Source organism: Trichomycterus rosablanca, chromosome 7, assembly GCF_030014385.1.
Source record: "Trichomycterus rosablanca isolate fTriRos1 chromosome 7, fTriRos1.hap1, whole genome shotgun sequence".
Lineage (NCBI taxonomy): Eukaryota > Metazoa > Chordata > Actinopteri > Siluriformes > Trichomycteridae > Trichomycterus > Trichomycterus rosablanca.
Genome location: NC_085994.1, coordinates 31654901 through 31672246, shown reverse-complemented (window position 1 = coordinate 31672246; position 17346 = coordinate 31654901). Strand labels below are relative to the sequence as shown.

Here is a 17346-nt window from a genome sequence, read left to right as displayed (position 1 = left end):
CAGACTGGACTGAATAATGAAGAACTCAAAGAACTCTTTTTTTTATTAAATTATTTTGTGTGAATTCAAATTATTCTAATTATTTTTCAGGTCACCCAGGGAGGGCGGGTCACAGCTGAGTCTGATTCCTCTCAAGGTTTCTTTCTCTAATTTTAAGGGAGTTTTTCCTTGCCACAGTCGTAAAGGTACTGGACTACAAATCGAAAGGTCGCTGGTTTAAGCCCCATGACTGCCAGGTTGCCACTGTTGGGTCCTTAAGCAAGACCCTTTACGTTCAATTGCTTAGACAATAAGTAAGTCGCGTTGGAAAAAAGTGTCTGCTGAATGCCGGAAATGTAAATGTACGTAATGCTGATCTCTGTGTGAACCCATCTTAAGCCAGTAAAAAAAAAGAAGCAGTTGGATAACGCATGTGTCACACAAGTGTTAGGGTAGAGGCCTCCAGAAGTAAAGGAGATGCAGGAACAGAATGTGCGATAGCAATCCCCCTCTCTAGCTAGGCCTCAAATAGCGTGACTGGTTACGTCTCGCTTCTTTCTATTTCACAACAGTGGATACCAGGATGCTGTGATAAAAATACATATGCTGTGAATGTAACCGTAGTTACAAACCACATACGTAATTTAAATCAGGTTCACCTGTGTAACTCAGAGTTAAATAAAGGCACAGAAACGACACGACACAACTAACATAAGCATTGATAGGAATATGCAATTAATATGCCTTTTATTTACTATTTTAAAAAGATCTCACACATCAACAAACAAGCCCAGAATTGGTACTCATACTGGCTTGAGTCTTTGGGACATCTATGAAAATTCCCTTGACTAATGTGATGATGTTTGATACTTAATATTGTATCATTTATTTTATTAGGATTTTAACGTCATGGTTTACACACTTCAAGACAGAGCAGGTAGTTACTGGTTATACAAGATTCATCAGCTTAAGGTTTTAATATCAAACACAGTCATGGACAATTTTGTATCTCCAGTTCACCTCACTTGCACGTCTTTGGACTGTGGGAGGAAACCGGAGCTACCGGAGGAAACCTACAGAAAGGACCCGGACCACTCCACCTGCCCAGAACCTTCTTGCTGTGAGGCAACTGTGCTAACCACTGAGCCACCGTGCCACCCAATATTGTATCAAAATGGGAACAATGAATAGATTTATCTTGTCAGTTTAATACCTTTTGATACAGAAATGAAATGTATTAAGTGTACATTAGGCCTAGCAGTGGCACAGCAGTAAATTGTGCCTAGTGCCAATGGGATCTAGGATTCAAATGTCTGTATACAGAGAGTGGTTGAGGCCCCATGATGGATTGGCAGCCTGTCTGGAGTGTGTTACAGCATTGCAACCCAGTGAAACCGGGCCCACCGAGACCCTGACCATGATAAAAAAAAACAAGTACAAGACTTACAAGCAGAGAAGCAGAGCGAAGCCTGCAATGTACTCGTTCCTCTGAGCTCTGAACAGCTTCATGTAGACGTGCTCGACGGCTGCAGGGTTCTTGGATAGATCGAACTTCTCTGCTGCACTGTACTTCCTTACTTCTCTGAATGCATCTGTTGACACCAGCAAACAGACATCCCCAGTTTAACAGTGCGCTAAGGGTTCAGTACAAGTGCAGCAAGAGGCAACAGGATTGTCCAGCAATATTTTAAAGAATATAAAATCAATCTAGCAGATCTGTGAAGGTTTGGAGAAGTAAAACGGTAAATAAATAGTCATACTTACCAATCAGAAGAAAGATCAGGACGGCGATAATAAAAATGAAGGTTGTGTTTGCGTATGCTGTAACAGTAACTACAAGACGAGATTTGAAGAGTCTGTGCCATCTAGAAGGAATAGTAAATACAATATTTTCTTTAAAATAGCATATAATACAAACAGACCAATATATCAGAAGGTCAGAACGATGAAGTTGTAACAATTTACAGTATTATAGCAGCTTAAACCTCAATTGGAATTTTACACAGTCGGGTCACATCATTATGACCACCAGTTAATATCCAGAGTAACCGCCGTGTGCAGCACAGACAGCAGTGACTCAATAAGGTCCTGATAGGATGTCACAGGTATCTGGAGTCATGCTGACTGCAGTGCATCCCACAGCTGCTGGAGGGTGTGTGGGAGAGAATCCACAGAGCAAACTCGATGATCAAGGTGGTCCCACGATACTCAATTGAGTTCAAGTCTGGGAAATTAAGGGACCAGGGTAGTACTTGGAAGTCTTGGTCATGCTCTTCCAACCAATGTCGGACATTTCTAGCCATGTGACACATGATGTCGCATTGTCCTGCTGGAAGATCCCATCCGCCCCAGGGAAGACAATTTTACCCATGACAGCAAGAAGGGATACGTGTACAGACAGCCTATCGCACACCTTATATACCCACCAAAAGCAGCTCAAGAAACATGACATCTCATGAGCTACACGCTGTCGCCGTTGAAAGAAGAAAGTAGTCATAATAATGTGACGACTGTCTAGTATAAGCAATTTGATAATTGTTCTCTCAGTTAGTTTTAATTCTTCAGTATTTTCTGATTACCAGGCTTGACTTTTGCCCTTATTTCACCAAATGCCTCTATCTGAAGCAATAAGTCCAGTATGATGGCTATAGCTCACCGTGTGGGGGAGATGAAGGGAATACACAGCAGAAGCACAAGAAACACCTCAGTGTAGAGGAACGATGCTACAGCTGTCCACTGCAGACCCATCGTGCACAGCTACAGAGCCTGCAAGAACAAATCAGTATCAGTCAGTTTCAGACATACTCAACATTGGCTAAAGCTGAAAACCTGGTTAACACAAAGCATAATAGAACAAAAGATTTAAAAAATTAATATTACATTTACATTTTAAGCATTTAGCAGATGCTTTTATCAAAGCGACTTACAGTATACAGTCTAAGCAATTGAGGGTTAAGGGCCTTGCTCAAGGGCCCAACAGCTGCAACCTGGCAGTGGTGGGGTTTGAACCGGCGACCTTCTGCTTACTAGTCAAGTACTTTAACCACTAAGCTACAACTGCCCTGAATATTAGGGTGCTCAAGTGGCATATCGGACTAACACAGTAGCACGCAGTATGACTTGCCAGTGTGAAAACCCTACACTGGCAGATGATAAGAAGTGGACGCAGAGTGGACATGTGTCAGAGAAGGTGTGTGGTGATCCAGCTCTTCTTCATCAAAGTGGGAAATAAAGGGGGATTGGCAGAAAAAAAAAAAAAGAAAGAAAATGAATATTAACATATAGCAGAGCTTGTAGGCACACTTTTTTCTGGTTATTTAATAACCGGATTATTACAATATTTTTTTCATTTAACAGATGTCTTCATTGAAAGAGACTTGTAGCTATTTCCAGTGCAAGCAATTGAGAGTTAAGGGTCTTGTTCAGGGGCCCAACAGTGGCAACATGGAGGTGGTAGGGCTTAAACCAGTGACCTTCTGATAACAAGTCCAGTACCTTAACCTCTGAGCTACCACTCTATCACAGTCTCTGTGATAAGCAATTACGACAAAACACTTCTGCTCATTCAGGCTCAAAATTTCTGGCAGTGGCAAACATTGCTGGTGCAACAATGTCGCCATCTGTCTGTGAGAAGAGACATCACAGTTCTGCAGAACAGGGGTGTCCAAACTTTTCTTGTTGGGGGCCAAATGGAATTAGAAAAAAATGCAAACATGGGGATCAGACTCTTTCGTAATAAAACAAATACAAATATAATAGTAGTACTAACAATTACACTTCCTTTTTATTTGAAAAACTAATGATTTATGTTTGACAGTATTGTGTAAACTAAGATTTAGTTGATTTCTCTTACCAGTAGAATTTTTACCCTGTAAGACATACCTGGAATCCAGTGTTATAATTATTGCTCTGGGCTCGACAACCCGTACAGTATATAGTGTTTTAGTCAGTTCTAAACTGCCGACACGCCTCAATTCTTTGCCAAGTTCTTCCGGTGCATGTTTGGTCTTCCTTTCTTCATCCTCCATCTGTTTTTGTTTATTTATTATCACCATATTGAGAATACCTCTCTCATCTGTTAACACTGTCATGCTAATGCTACCTGGCTAACTACTTAATCTGCACAGTGCTCCATAGTGCTTTTAGTGGAGAACAATATTATATGATCTGCTACCTACTGAAGCCTACAGCTGTTAAAATAAACTGTTTCGGTATGGCGGTATATGAGAAATCCATACCGTACGAGGAATCAAAGACTGTATACCGGAATGTACCGTCATACCGCCCAGCACTAGGTCTTTAAAAAAATAAATAAATATATATAAAAAATAAAAAAAACATCTCTACTGTTAGAAATATTTTTCACCAGGTAGCTGATACCTTGTGAAGGTTTTTGAAGCCTTCTTTCTCCACCATACTACTAGGCATAATTTCTTTAGCCATGAAATACATGACAGCTGCTGTTATGTCATGGCGCCTTTTCGATTTTTTTCTGTACGGGTTAACGGCAGAAAAAAAAAGACGCCACAATTGACTGTTGCTTAAAAGCAACTCCACTGCGTAATGTCTGGTTAACAACACTTGAACACTGTTTAATTATACTATCAGTGTACTCGACTGGGTGATTTTATTTCAAATGATGAAATAAATTGGTAGTGTTTCCTGACTTGTCAGTGCTGGACAGCGACATATTCTACACTTTGGCCTTATTGCGCTTGGTCAGACTTAAGAAATCCGTACCACTTACATCAGCCTTTCTTTTGAACGATGTCATCAAAAGCCTTCTTTTTGCTTTTGGGTATCTCTCCACTGGCCATCTTACTAACTTGCTACTTACTGTTAAAGGCAGCACTATTCCTTACCTGACTGGCTATTGTAGAGGTTTTACACCAACCTCACTGTGTATTGTGTGATTAGGCTTCTTTCTGTAGCTTCTCGGCACTAGTGAGGCGAAAAAATAGAAATGAAAAGATGCCCAAAGCTTATTATCATAATTGCTAAAAGTTTATCACGATACAAATGGAGATTGTCTTATGGAGATTGTGCCGGCTTTACGCCAACCCTATGTACTGTGTGATTAGGCTGCTTTCTGTAGCCTTTCGGCACTAGCAAGGCGAAAAATAGAAACGAAAAGATGCCCAAAGCTTATTATCATAATTGCTAAAAGTTTATCGCGATACAAATGGAGATTGTCTTATTATACTTAAGTCAAATCACCTAAAATCTCCTACATTCACTGTCTAGTTTTCATTTCTTTGGAGCCACCATGTTTATCTAAAAACTCTGGAACGTTAATGTGGCTGTAACGTTAATGTTTTGAACTAAGGGAAAGAAGATGGGGAGCATTGTAGATTTGTTTTATGTGATAGCGACACCCAGAGTTCAAACAGTTCAAGCACTTTTTTAAAGCCTGCTTAGTAGTGGGCCAACCTGATTGATTTTTTCTAGAAGACCTCGCGAGCCGTAATGGTAAAGGGCCACAAATGGCCCTCTGGTCGTAGTTTGGGCATCCCTGCGATAGACAGTAGTCAAAAGTCTCATTTAGAAAGTCTTTATATAATCAGATCACACTGAGGTTGAACTAAGTCCATGCTAAATAAACAAATAAGCAAGGAGGAAAGAAAAATCAATCAACATAAACACCCCAAAAAAACTGTAATGAATTGATGCCAGAACTTTTGTACATGCCACATATGTTTTAATGTTAGATTTCAGTCTAAATATGACTGAACTCTGGACTCTGTAGCAGTGGAAACATGATGAATTGATTATTCATGCTTCTTTATCTGTCACAGTGACAGATAAACCGATGTTTAGATTAAAGAGAATGATTACTCATCTGGGCCTGTTTTTGGTGATTCAGGCCAAGCTCTGGGATAGTTTTCCTTTATCTGATTTGTTTAATCAGTTAACTAATTAAATTAGCAAACATTTGTGATAGTGACTAGGGCTGTCGCGCTAACCGCAATTTTGAAATATCGCGGTATAGACCAGCCAACCGCAGGGCATGCTGGACAACCGCAACACCGCGATATTCACGTTTTTTCTTTCTTTCTTCTCCTTTTTTTTTATTGTTGCAGGTCCATCTTGTTTTATACGCTTACATTCGTGCGTAATAAATGTTAAATAAATTCATAATGAAAATGAGCTAGGAGCGACATTTTCCCGCAACCTGTTCGCATGCGTTGCTGTTGAGTGTCAGGCTTTGTGTTTTAAAATGTAAACAATCGCAACAGGAATTATAGGCAAGTTTATTAATGATTAAATTGAGTTCACACTCAATAAATACTTATACTATATTTAAATAAATACTATATTTAAACAGCCTTGGTGTACTAAAACACTTAATGACGGTTAATATGGCATTGCAGCCTGCAGATTCTCTCTTGCTGGCTTGCTGGAATGATTTAAATGCATTTTTTCGTTGAATAAAAATTTATTGAAACGAATAATAACTTGAAACGTAGTATATATTGTTATGTTAATTATACCTACTAAATAGATGGTTAATAGTGGCACGATAACCAGGCTAGACTTTCTCTGATCTCTAAAGTCGCATGCAGGTTCAGTACATCTACAGTGTATTAATGCAACGAGCACCATCAGAGAGAGTTTTAGTGCCGAGGGGAACATCTCTACCCCACTTAGATCCTCTCTAAAACACATCAGGTGAACATGTTGGTTCTTCTAGCGCGCATGATAACGCAGGTTTAAACTCTTACAGACTTTATTCTTTATTCTATTTTTTTGCCATATTTTGATTAGATGTGCATTTAAAATATTTAGCCTAAACACTTTTTTTTTGTTTCACAGTGTATATCTAGCCTAGGCTAGAAGCTAAATTTAAACCTTTTTTTAATAGAGAAAAGACACGCATCCCTGCTCTGTTCTGTATTTAACAATAAACACGCATTTCATTGGTCTTAAAGCCGTCTCATCTTTGTCATTATAAAGCAATAATATACCGAATCATAGCCTAACAATAAAGCTTGTTTATATAGCTCTAAAATCCAGATCAATTAAGTAATTTTCAAAAACAACAAAAAAATTGCGATATAACCGCATACCGCGATATTGAGACAGGCTGAATACCGCAAGGGGAAATTCTGTCACCGCGACAGCCCTAATAGTGACTATAAATTAATTATTGTAACTACCTGGACAATGTTTTTTGTGCCACAGGCTGCCACACAATTACAAAACATAAGTAGATTGATTAGTTAGCAAGGTTAGTTAGTTTTTTTCTTTCAATCAAATGCTGCTTTTTTAAAAATCAAACACGCATTTAATTATTGTGACCATAAACCAACATAAGTAAAACAACTGTTAGCCAGGGCCGTTCTAAATACTAATCCCAAATTGCCTCTTCTCTAGATGTCTTATCAACATGTTGGTTTAGATAGCTTGCAGTAAAGACACTGATAAAATGTTCAAAATAAAGATAAGATAATGATAAAATGATGATCATGTTCGTGCAAGCAATGCTGTACAATGAAACGGCGCGCAACCACTTTTCTGCTAAGTAAATGTTCCAGCAGGCCCGTAGCTGTCATATAGTGTCAGAGACACAGAAAATGCCTAAATATCCCTAAATATTACAAGAAAATTTCATTTAAAGCAGGGCTCTAGACTAACATTTTGCACTGGTTGCACTGGTGCGCCTAACTTTTTTTCTTAGGTGCACCAGCACAAAAGTTAGGTGCACCCAAATTTTCGACCGCATCGCATTTAACACCGCAGTTTTACAGGTTCACTTTTTTTTTTTTTTTTTAATCACTGTCCATACAGGCAATATTGACTTGGAAATAACTAACAATCTGGTCAACATGGCCTCGTCTGATGATCTGTTTTCTGCTGCCTGACAATGAAGGGCAGTGGGGAGAGGGGGACACTTGGGCAGTGCATTTATCGAGGCATGTAATGTGTTTTATAGATGCATTGGGCTTTTTCAGCCTTTCAATTCGAAATGTATTAGAACCAGTCACAAATATACTATTGCCGGCCACTGTCTTCTTTACAGTTAATTATAGTATTACAGACTAATTATAGCACACTTATAAAAATTATAAAAATAATAGAGTAAATGTGTATGTATGTGTGTATATCTATTTATATGTGTGTGTATATTTAAAATTATATGTATATGTTTGTGTGTGTGTGTTAGAGTGTAATCTTAAATGCAGTGCATTATATTATCGGCTTTACTGAATCTTTTACACAGATTCCCAAAATCACTTGCGGTGCACTCACTGCGTATTTTGACTACATGTATTGTAATATATTTTGGTCTTTTAGTTATTTTTATATTTTACTTAACGAAAATTTTGTCGTGTTTTTACTTTCACTATCGCGGCACTTTACCGCTAGCATTAGCCCCTTGCTACTGTAGAGGGTCGGCTCACCTAGCCGCTGTCCGGTGGGGATGCTGCGGGTCTTTTGCTGTGCGGTGGTGGAGGTGTGGGAATAAAGGCACACGACAGGGTCGAGTCACTTTAACTGTTTAGTCAGGACTTAAGTGAGCGTTACAACACTTTACACCGCCGAGCTCCAGAACCCGAACTTCCATTCTGGGGACATCCGGCGAGTCCAAACGCACGTGTATAAACCTGGTGCTGCATTCTGATTGGCTGAGCTGAATGTTGTTTACATATCGCCGCTAGAATATTGTCCCGCCCTTCACTATCTCTGATTGGTTTAGACCATGTTATTGGCCTAATGTGTGTCTGTTGTTTTGTTATTTCCATCGGACGCCTGGTCGCACCGGTGCGACCTGAGATTTTTTTTAGTCGCACCATTGAGAAATTAGGTCGCATGGTCGCACTCTAGAGCCCTGATTTAAAGGACCAATCCTCCATGGAGGACAGTTGCATTAATTCAATTAGGAATAAGCACATCAATAATTAATAGACAAAAAATAATGAGCAAACTATCCCAAAAAAGAAGTATTATAATATTATAATATGATCAGATATGCGCTTGAGTGGCGCAGAGGTAAAGTACACTAGCCCACTACCGCAGATATCCAAGGTTAGAATACCAGGCATTCTAATGCACAGTTGGGCATCTGCACAAACATGACTTTGGCAATGGACAACGGACTTGGCGATTTTCCTGCTAGATGAGATGGGAACCTGGAGTGTTTGCACCAAAAATGTCCAGAACCTACAATGGACTTTATCACAGACTGGACTAAATAATGAAAACTCCGATTATTTTTTTGCTAGTTATAACTTTCAGTTCAATTTAATTTTGTGTTTGTATGATTTGTGTAAATCCTATTTATTTAAAGTATCCTCCAGGCCACCCAAGAAGGATGGGTCTCTGCTGAGTCTGGTTCCTCTCAAGGTTTCTTCCTGCAATTTTAAGGGAGTTTTTCTTGCCACTGTTGCCCTCGGCTTGCTCAACAGGGGTCTTTGGTCTGTTGGTCCTGGATTCTGTAAAGTTGCTTTGAGACAATAACCAAAAACCACCAGGCGTCTTAACTTTTACACTTACCAGTCACTCTAATAGTGCAGCGGTCCGTTATGCCCCATTTCCACTGCATGTTTTTTTTTGTATCCATAATCCTACATTTATGCCAATTTTCCTTTGTATGTAAACCCACAGTACAGTATAGTACACATCTAAATCCAGAACTATCAGTACTGTACCTAATGTGCTGTTGTCTATTTCCGATTGCATAAGGGTACTCAGAAGGACTCAACTAAAGATGAGGCTGTAACACCTAACATTTTTACCAGACCACTTGTGGAACTTACAACGGACAGTAGCACATACACCAGCCAGGCATAACATTATGACCACCTCCTTGTTTCTACACACACTGTCCATTTTATCAGCTCCACTTATCATATAGAAGCACTTTGTAGTTCTACAGTTACTAACTGTAGTCCATCAGTTTCTTCGCATGCTTTTTTTTAGCCTGCTTTTACCTTGTTCTTCAATGGTCAGGACCCCCACAGGACCACCACAGAGCAGGTATTATTTGGGTGGTGGATCATTCTCAGCACTGCAGTGACAATGACATGGTGGTGGTGTGTTAGTGTGTGTTGTGCTGGTGTGAGTGGATCATAGCAATGCTGATGGAGTTTTTAAACACCTCACCGTCACTGCTGGACTGAGAATAATCCACCAACCAAAAATATATCCAGCCAACAGCGCCCCGTGGGCAGCATCCGGTGACCAATGATGAAGGTCTAGAAGATGACCAGCTCAAACAGCAGCAATAGATGAGCGATTGTCTCTGACTTTACATCTACAAGGTGGACCAACTAGGTAGGAGTGTCTAATAGAGTGGACAGTAAGTGTCTGATCCACTCATACCAGCACAACACACTAACACACCACCACCATGTCAGTGTCACTGCAGTGCTAAGAATCATCCACCACTCTCTGTGGTGGTCCTCTGGGGATCCTGACCATCGAGAAACAGAGTGAAAGCAGGTTAAAAATGTATGTAAAGAAATAGAAGGCCTACAGTCAGTAATTGTAACAAAGTGCTTCTATATCGTAGGTGGAGCTGATCAAATGAACAGTGAGTGTAGAAAGGAGGTGGTTTTAATGTTATGGCTGATCGGTGTAAATAGCATATATAATAGCACGTGTAGTCCTGGATACCATATAGAACTGTGGAGTAACTTACAATTTAAACAAGACCTTTACACCAGCCCACTACTGCTGAGATCTGAATCTCAGTGGTGCTATCAGCCAGCCAGGAGTCTACAGACATGATTGGCTGAAGAGGGGAGCAAAGCCCTGCGATGGATTGGCACCCTGTCCAGGGTACTACTGGCTTGGGCCCAATGTTTCTCCGGTTGAACCGAACCAAACTGAAATAAAAACTTGCCACAAATATGATGACAGTGGAAACTGTGAGCTGTGGAATATAATTTCATTTTTTTAGGATTCATATCATTCACCTTTCTGTTGGCAGCTTTGTTTTTATAACATTTTTTGAATGAGCCTATGGATGTAGGGTGACAATTTATGATCTCTCTAACAAACCCTACTGACTAAATGAAGGTCTAACGTGTACACAAAGTGCTTATAGCTGAAAGGTGTGGATAGCTTTGCATCAGCCATTAAATATAATATTATATATATTATTAATGGATCTTGAGGAATTGCGTTGATCTTGTCAGTATATATGTACATATAAAAATCATTTCATGCCACGTGTAAGCTAGGAATGTTCTTTCAAAAAAAATCAGCAAATACAAAGTGCAAATGACCAAGCTGTTTCATAATCTTTGAAATATGGTTGACAGATTGAGCAACATGAGCTGATTATTAGCTAAACCTAGTTAGTTTGTAACACTGAAGTTTGTGCCACATGTTTAATATAAACGCAAAAAATAAAATCATATATAAAATATATCCAGTCACATCAGCCTCGTGCTTCATAGTTAATCAGACATCAACAGTCGTCTGCTAGTTAGCCTCTAAGCTAGCTGTTTACAGCACCACGCCTACTTTCTTTAACTCTTAACCCCTAACAACCAACTATTTAGCACCAGAGTTCAACATTAAACACGCAATAAATCTCTTATTTATACTTACAGACAGCTTTGAGGAAGAAAAGCGAATAACTGAGTCACAGACGGAGGTGAAATTATTCTGCCAAAACTTCTGCTGTTACTGAAACTCACTTCCGACATGCGTGGCCAAATCAGCAAGCGACAGTGCTGCACGACGCAACTTCCGGTGACACGAATTTGTAGACGTGCATTTTTTGGTGCATCATGACATGCATACCACGAAGCAGTCGGAATAACATTTAGTGCATAATCATTCGCATTTCATGTGGTTTATTCTAATATTTTTTTTGTATTAAATATTGCTTTTAAATACAATAAAATTGTAATACGTTTGTTTAGCCTTACAGTTTCCATAAAACAGCTAACAAAATTAAAGTCTCGCGTAAATATTGTATTTGTTTAGTATTAATCCTTTGATTATTATCAGGTTTTATTTACCACTTTATTCTGGTAGTTACTTACTTACTATTTACTCAATTACTTAGATACTTACTCGTTCACTTCTTTACATACAGTTTCAAAGCGACCAGTACATCTGCTGCAGGTTTTTGTAAGGTAAGTTAACAGCTTTGGGGTGGTAAATATATTTACAAATTAAAAAACTATCAATTAAAAGATTTTACCAGAAACATCATTTTTGTATCCATTTCATTGCTTTTGGTTTAATAATCATTTGAAACCACAGTAAACCTATCTGAAAAGTACTAACTAACTGAAAAATATTACCCCTAATCTTCAGTATACAGTAGACCCTTAATTTACGAATTTAATTGGTTCCAAAAGACTGTTCTTAAGAAATAATGTAAATAGAATTAATTCGTGCCAGACCTCCCAAACCACCCCCTTATCTAACCTTTCTAATGTCTTAAATTGTCTTTTTTGTTATAAATACAAGTATATTTTCCCTTAAATCTTAAATTATAGAATAGACGATCCTGTAATAAACAATAATAAACAAAAATACACAGTAATACTGTACTGTACATAAAAAACACATCACATTTCAGTGTGTGCCGTACCTTACACCGTAATACATTTCCTTCTTTTTTTTTAATAAAATGTATCTACCAGAAACAACAATAACTCTCATATCTATTATTTCCTTCTTTATTTAATAGTGTTGTATTTTGTAGGTGTAATTTCACGAAAGAAAAAATACTTTACTGAGCCGAATTCCTTCTTCTTCTCTCTCAAACTCAAACTCACTCACTATCCCCTCTGTCTGATACACAGTGACGGCTACTGGCAGGAGAAATTATACAACAACAAATGTAATAGATTCTTTTTTCATTTTCTCAACACTGCGCTTCCTCTGCACATTCTTTGGGGACATTTTAATATTGAATTTTACAAAATATAAAACACTGAAAAAACACAGAATGTTTGTTCACTGTATATATGTATATATATATATTAGGGCTGTCGAAGTTAACGCAATAATAACGCATTAACGCGATCTCAATTTAACGCGATTTAAAAAAATAGTGCCGTTAACGCAAATTCTAGTTCATGTTGAGACTTGACTGGTAGAACAAACGTTTTAATGTCGGACTTGCCACCGTTTTTCATTTGCGGTTTGTTAAAATAATATAACTGAGCATCGTAGGGATGCACTTGCATAATAAAGAAATAAATACACGGTATATTCACAAGTTGTCGGGAGCAAAACACTTTATTAACTTAATCTGTTACGGCACTGAATACCGGAGTCAAGCACGCTAGTCCATGAACTATGGAAGCCCCAAAAGGGTCAAAACACACTCACTTCGTGTAGAAACGTCCACTTTTCACATTTCAGTTAAAAAACCTTGTTTTCTATAACATTTACACAGATTTTATTTAATGCGATTAATCGCGATTAACTATATGAAATTCTGAGATTAATCGCGATTAAAAAATTTAATCGTTTGACAGCCCTAATATACAGTGTATCACAAAAGTGAGTACACCCCTCACATTTCTGCAGATATTTAAGTATATCTTTTCATGGGACAACACTGACAAAATGACACTTTGACACAATGAAAAGTAGTCTGTGTGCAGCTTATATAAAAGTGTAAATTTATTCTTCCCTCAAAATAACTCAATATACAGCCATTAATGTCTAAACCACCGGCAACAAAAGTGAGTACACCCCTAAGAGACTACACCCCTCAATGTCCAAATTGAGCACTGCTTGTCATTTTCCCTCCAAAATGTCATGTGATTTGTTAGTTTTACTAGGTCTCAGGTGTGCATAGGGAGCAGGTGTGTAGTACAGCTCTCACACTCTCTCATACTGGTCACTGAAAGTTCCAACATGACACCTCATGGCAAAGAACTCTCTGAGGATCTTAAAAGACGAATTGTTGCGCTACATGAAGATGGCCAAGGCTACAAGAAGATTGCCAACACCCTGAAACTGAGCTGCAGCACAGTGGCCAAGATCATCCAGCGTTTTAAAAGAGCAGGGTCCACTCAGAACAGACCTCGCGTTGGTCGTCCAAAGAAGCTGAGTGCACGTGCTCAGCGTCACATCCAACTGGTGTCTCTGAAAGATAGGCGCAGGAGTGCTGTCAGCATTGCTGCAGAGATTGAAAAGGTGGGGGGTCAGCCTGTCAGTGCTCAGACCATACGCCGCACACTACATCAAATTGGTCTGCATGGCTGTCACCCCAGAAGGAAGCCTCTTCTGAAGTCTCTACACAAGAAAGCCCGCAAACAGTTTGCTGAAGACATGTCAACAAAGGACATGGATTACTGGAACCATGTCCTATGGTCTGATGAGACCAAGATTAATTTGTTTGGTTCAGATGGTCTCAAGCATGTGTGGCGGCAATCAGGTGAGGAGTACAAAGATAAGTGTGTCATGCCTACAGTCAAGCATGGAGGTGGGAATGCCATGGTCTGGGGCTGCATGAGTGCAGCAGGTGTTGGGGAGTTACATTTCATTGAGGGACACATGAACTCCAATATGTACTGTGAAATACTGAAGCAGAGCATGATCCCCTCCCTCCGGAAACTAGGTCGCAGGGCAGTGTTCCAGCATGATAATGACCCCAAACACACCTCTAAGACGACCACTGCTTTATTGAAGAGGCTGAGGGTAAAGGTGATGGACTGGCCAAGCATGTCTCCAGACCTAAACCCAATAGAACATCTTTGGGGCATCCTCAAGCGGAAGGTGGAGGAGCACAAAGTCTCGAATATCCGCCAGCTCCGTGATGTCGTCATGGAGGAGTGGAAAAGCATTCCAGTGGCAACCTGTGAAGCTCTGGTAAACTCCATGCCCAGGAGAGTTAAGGCAGTTCTGGGAAATAATGGTGGCCACACAAAATATTGACACTTTAGGAACTTTCACTAAGGGGTGTACTCACTTTTGTTGCCGGTGGTTTAGACATTAATGGCTGTATATTGAGTTATTTTGAGGGAAGAATAAATTTACACTGTTATATAAGGTGCACACAGACTACTTTTCATTGTGTCAAAGTGTCATTTTGTCAGTGTTGTCCCATGAAAAGATATACTTAAATATCTGCAGAAATTTGAGGGGTGTACTCACTTTTGTGATACACTGTATATATACAGTGCTCAGCATAAATGAGTACACCCCCTTTGAAAAGTAAGATTTTAATCAATATCTCACTGAACACAGGAACAATTTTCTAAATTTTGACAAGACTGAGTTTTATAGAACATTTCTTTAACCCATAACATAAAAGTAAGGTTAATAATATAACTTAGATTACAAAATATTCAATTTTACTCAAACGAGTTGATGCAAAAATGAATACACCCCACATCAAAAAGTACTACATCTAGTATTTTGTATGACCACTATGATTTTTATGGACAGCATTAAGTCTTCTAGGCATGGAATGAACAAGTTGGCGACAAATTGCAACGTCTATCTTTTTCAATTCTTCAAGAACGACCTCTTTTAGAGCCTGGATGCTGGATGGAGAGTGATGCTCAACCTGTGTCTTCAGAATTCCCCGTAGGTGTTCGATTGGGTTCAGATCAGGAGACATACTGAATCACTTACACCCTGTTCTTCTTCAGAAATGCAACAGTGGCCTTAGATGTGTGTTTTGGATCATTGTCATGTTGGAAAGGTGCATGACAACCAAGGGCTCAAAGTGATGGTAGCATCTTGTCCTGCAATATAGAGCAGCACATCTGTGAATTCATGATACCATCGATGAAATGCAGCTCCCCAACACCAGCAGCACTCATGCAGCCCCACATAAGGACACTGCCACCACCATGTTTCACTGTAGGCACCATGCATTCTTCTTTGTACTCCTCACCTTTGTGACGCCATAAAGTTTGGAAGCCATCAGTTCCAAAAACATTTATCTTGGTCTCATCCCTCCAGAGTATAGAGTCCCAGTAGTCTTCATCTTTTTCAGCATGGGCCCTGGCAAATTCTAGGCGGGCTTTTTTGTGCATGGGCTTCAGGAGAGGCTTCCTTCGTGGATGGTACCCATGCATGCCATTCTTCTGCAGTGTACGCTGTACTGTGTCACGGGAAAAAGTCACTCCAGTTTGGCTTTTTACCTCTTTAGCTAACTACAGTGAACTTGCATGGCGATTTTCTTCAACCCTTCTCATCAGAAGACGCTCCTGTTTGGGTGTTAACATCCGTGGATGGCCTGGACGTCTCTGTAAGATGGTTGCAGTTCCATCTTTGTTAAATTTTTGTATCACTTTTGCTACAGTATTCTGACTGATCAGTAAAGCTTTGCCGATCTTCTTGTAGCCTTCACCTTTCTTGTGTAAAGAAACAATTTTCTTTCTCAGGTCTTGTGACATTTCTCTTCCATGTGGTGCCACTGCTGACAGCATGAAATGGGATGGGGTTTTCTTTGTTAAGTAATGCCCTTTTAACTGTCAACTGTCTGCTGGACACCTGTTTAATGAATAATTAGACTCACATGTGGTTAAATTCGTGTTAATTAGAATTTTGTAGTCTAAACTCCTAAGACTTTCATTGGGGTGTACTCATTTTTGCAACATGGTCTTGAATGAATTTGTTGAGAAAATAACTTTTTTGTGTGTACAAATGAACAAATCTTGTTTGCAATCAATGGCCCACATTTGTAGGAGTATTTTGTAGTATAGTACCCCATAGAAAATGTTGATTCTGTAAAGAAACTAAAGGTTTTCTGACAAATCTGTTGGGGTGTACTCATTTATGCTGAGCACTGTATATATATACAGTGTATCACAAAAGTGAGTACACCCCTCACATTTCTGCAGATATTTAAGTATATCTTTTCATGGGACAACATTGACAAAATGACACTTTGACACAATGAAAAGTAGTCTGTGTGCAGCTTATATAAAAGTGTACATTTATTCTTCCCTCAAAATAACTCAATATACAGCCATTAATGTCTAAATCACCGGCAACAAAAGTGAGTACACCCCTTAGTGAAAGTTCCTGAAGTGTCAATATTTTGTGTGGCCACCATTATTTCCCAGAACTGCCTTAACTCTCCTGGGCATGGAGTTTACCAGAGCTTCACAGGTTGCCACTGGAATGCTTTTCCACTCCTCCATGACGACATCACGGAGCTGGCGGATATTCGAGACTTTGCGCTCCTCCACCTTCCGCTTGAGGATGCCCCAAAGATGTTCTATTGGGTTTAGGTCTGGAGACATGCTTGGCCAGTCCATCACCTTTACCCTCAGCCTCTTCAATAAAGCAGTGGTCGTCTTAGAGGTGTGTTTGGGGTCATTATCATGCTGGAACACTGCCCTGCGACCCAGTTTCCGGAGGGAGGGGATCATGCTCTGCTTCAGTATTTCACAGTACATATTGGAGTTCATGTGTCCCTCAATGAAA

The 17346-nt window shown here is 39.5% G+C and overlaps 1 protein-coding gene across 1 annotated transcript in view; it reads right to left on the bottom strand.

Annotated features, from left to right (window-relative positions):
• The window catches only part of bcap31 (B cell receptor associated protein 31), a 38264-nt gene extending 26628 nt beyond the window's left edge, over window positions 1-11636 (bottom strand). Inside the window, exons 1-4 of the mRNA XM_062999229.1 lie at window positions 11539-11636; window positions 2636-2745; window positions 1744-1844; window positions 1427-1571 (exon numbers count right to left, since the gene is read on the bottom strand). Coding sequence (XP_062855299.1) covers window positions 1427-1571; window positions 1744-1844; window positions 2636-2727 — 338 coding nt within the window. The 5' untranslated portion in view covers window positions 2728-2745; window positions 11539-11636. The remainder of the gene's footprint in view (window positions 1-1426; window positions 1572-1743; window positions 1845-2635; window positions 2746-11538) is intronic.
• Window positions 11637-17346: the final 5710 nt, after the last annotated feature.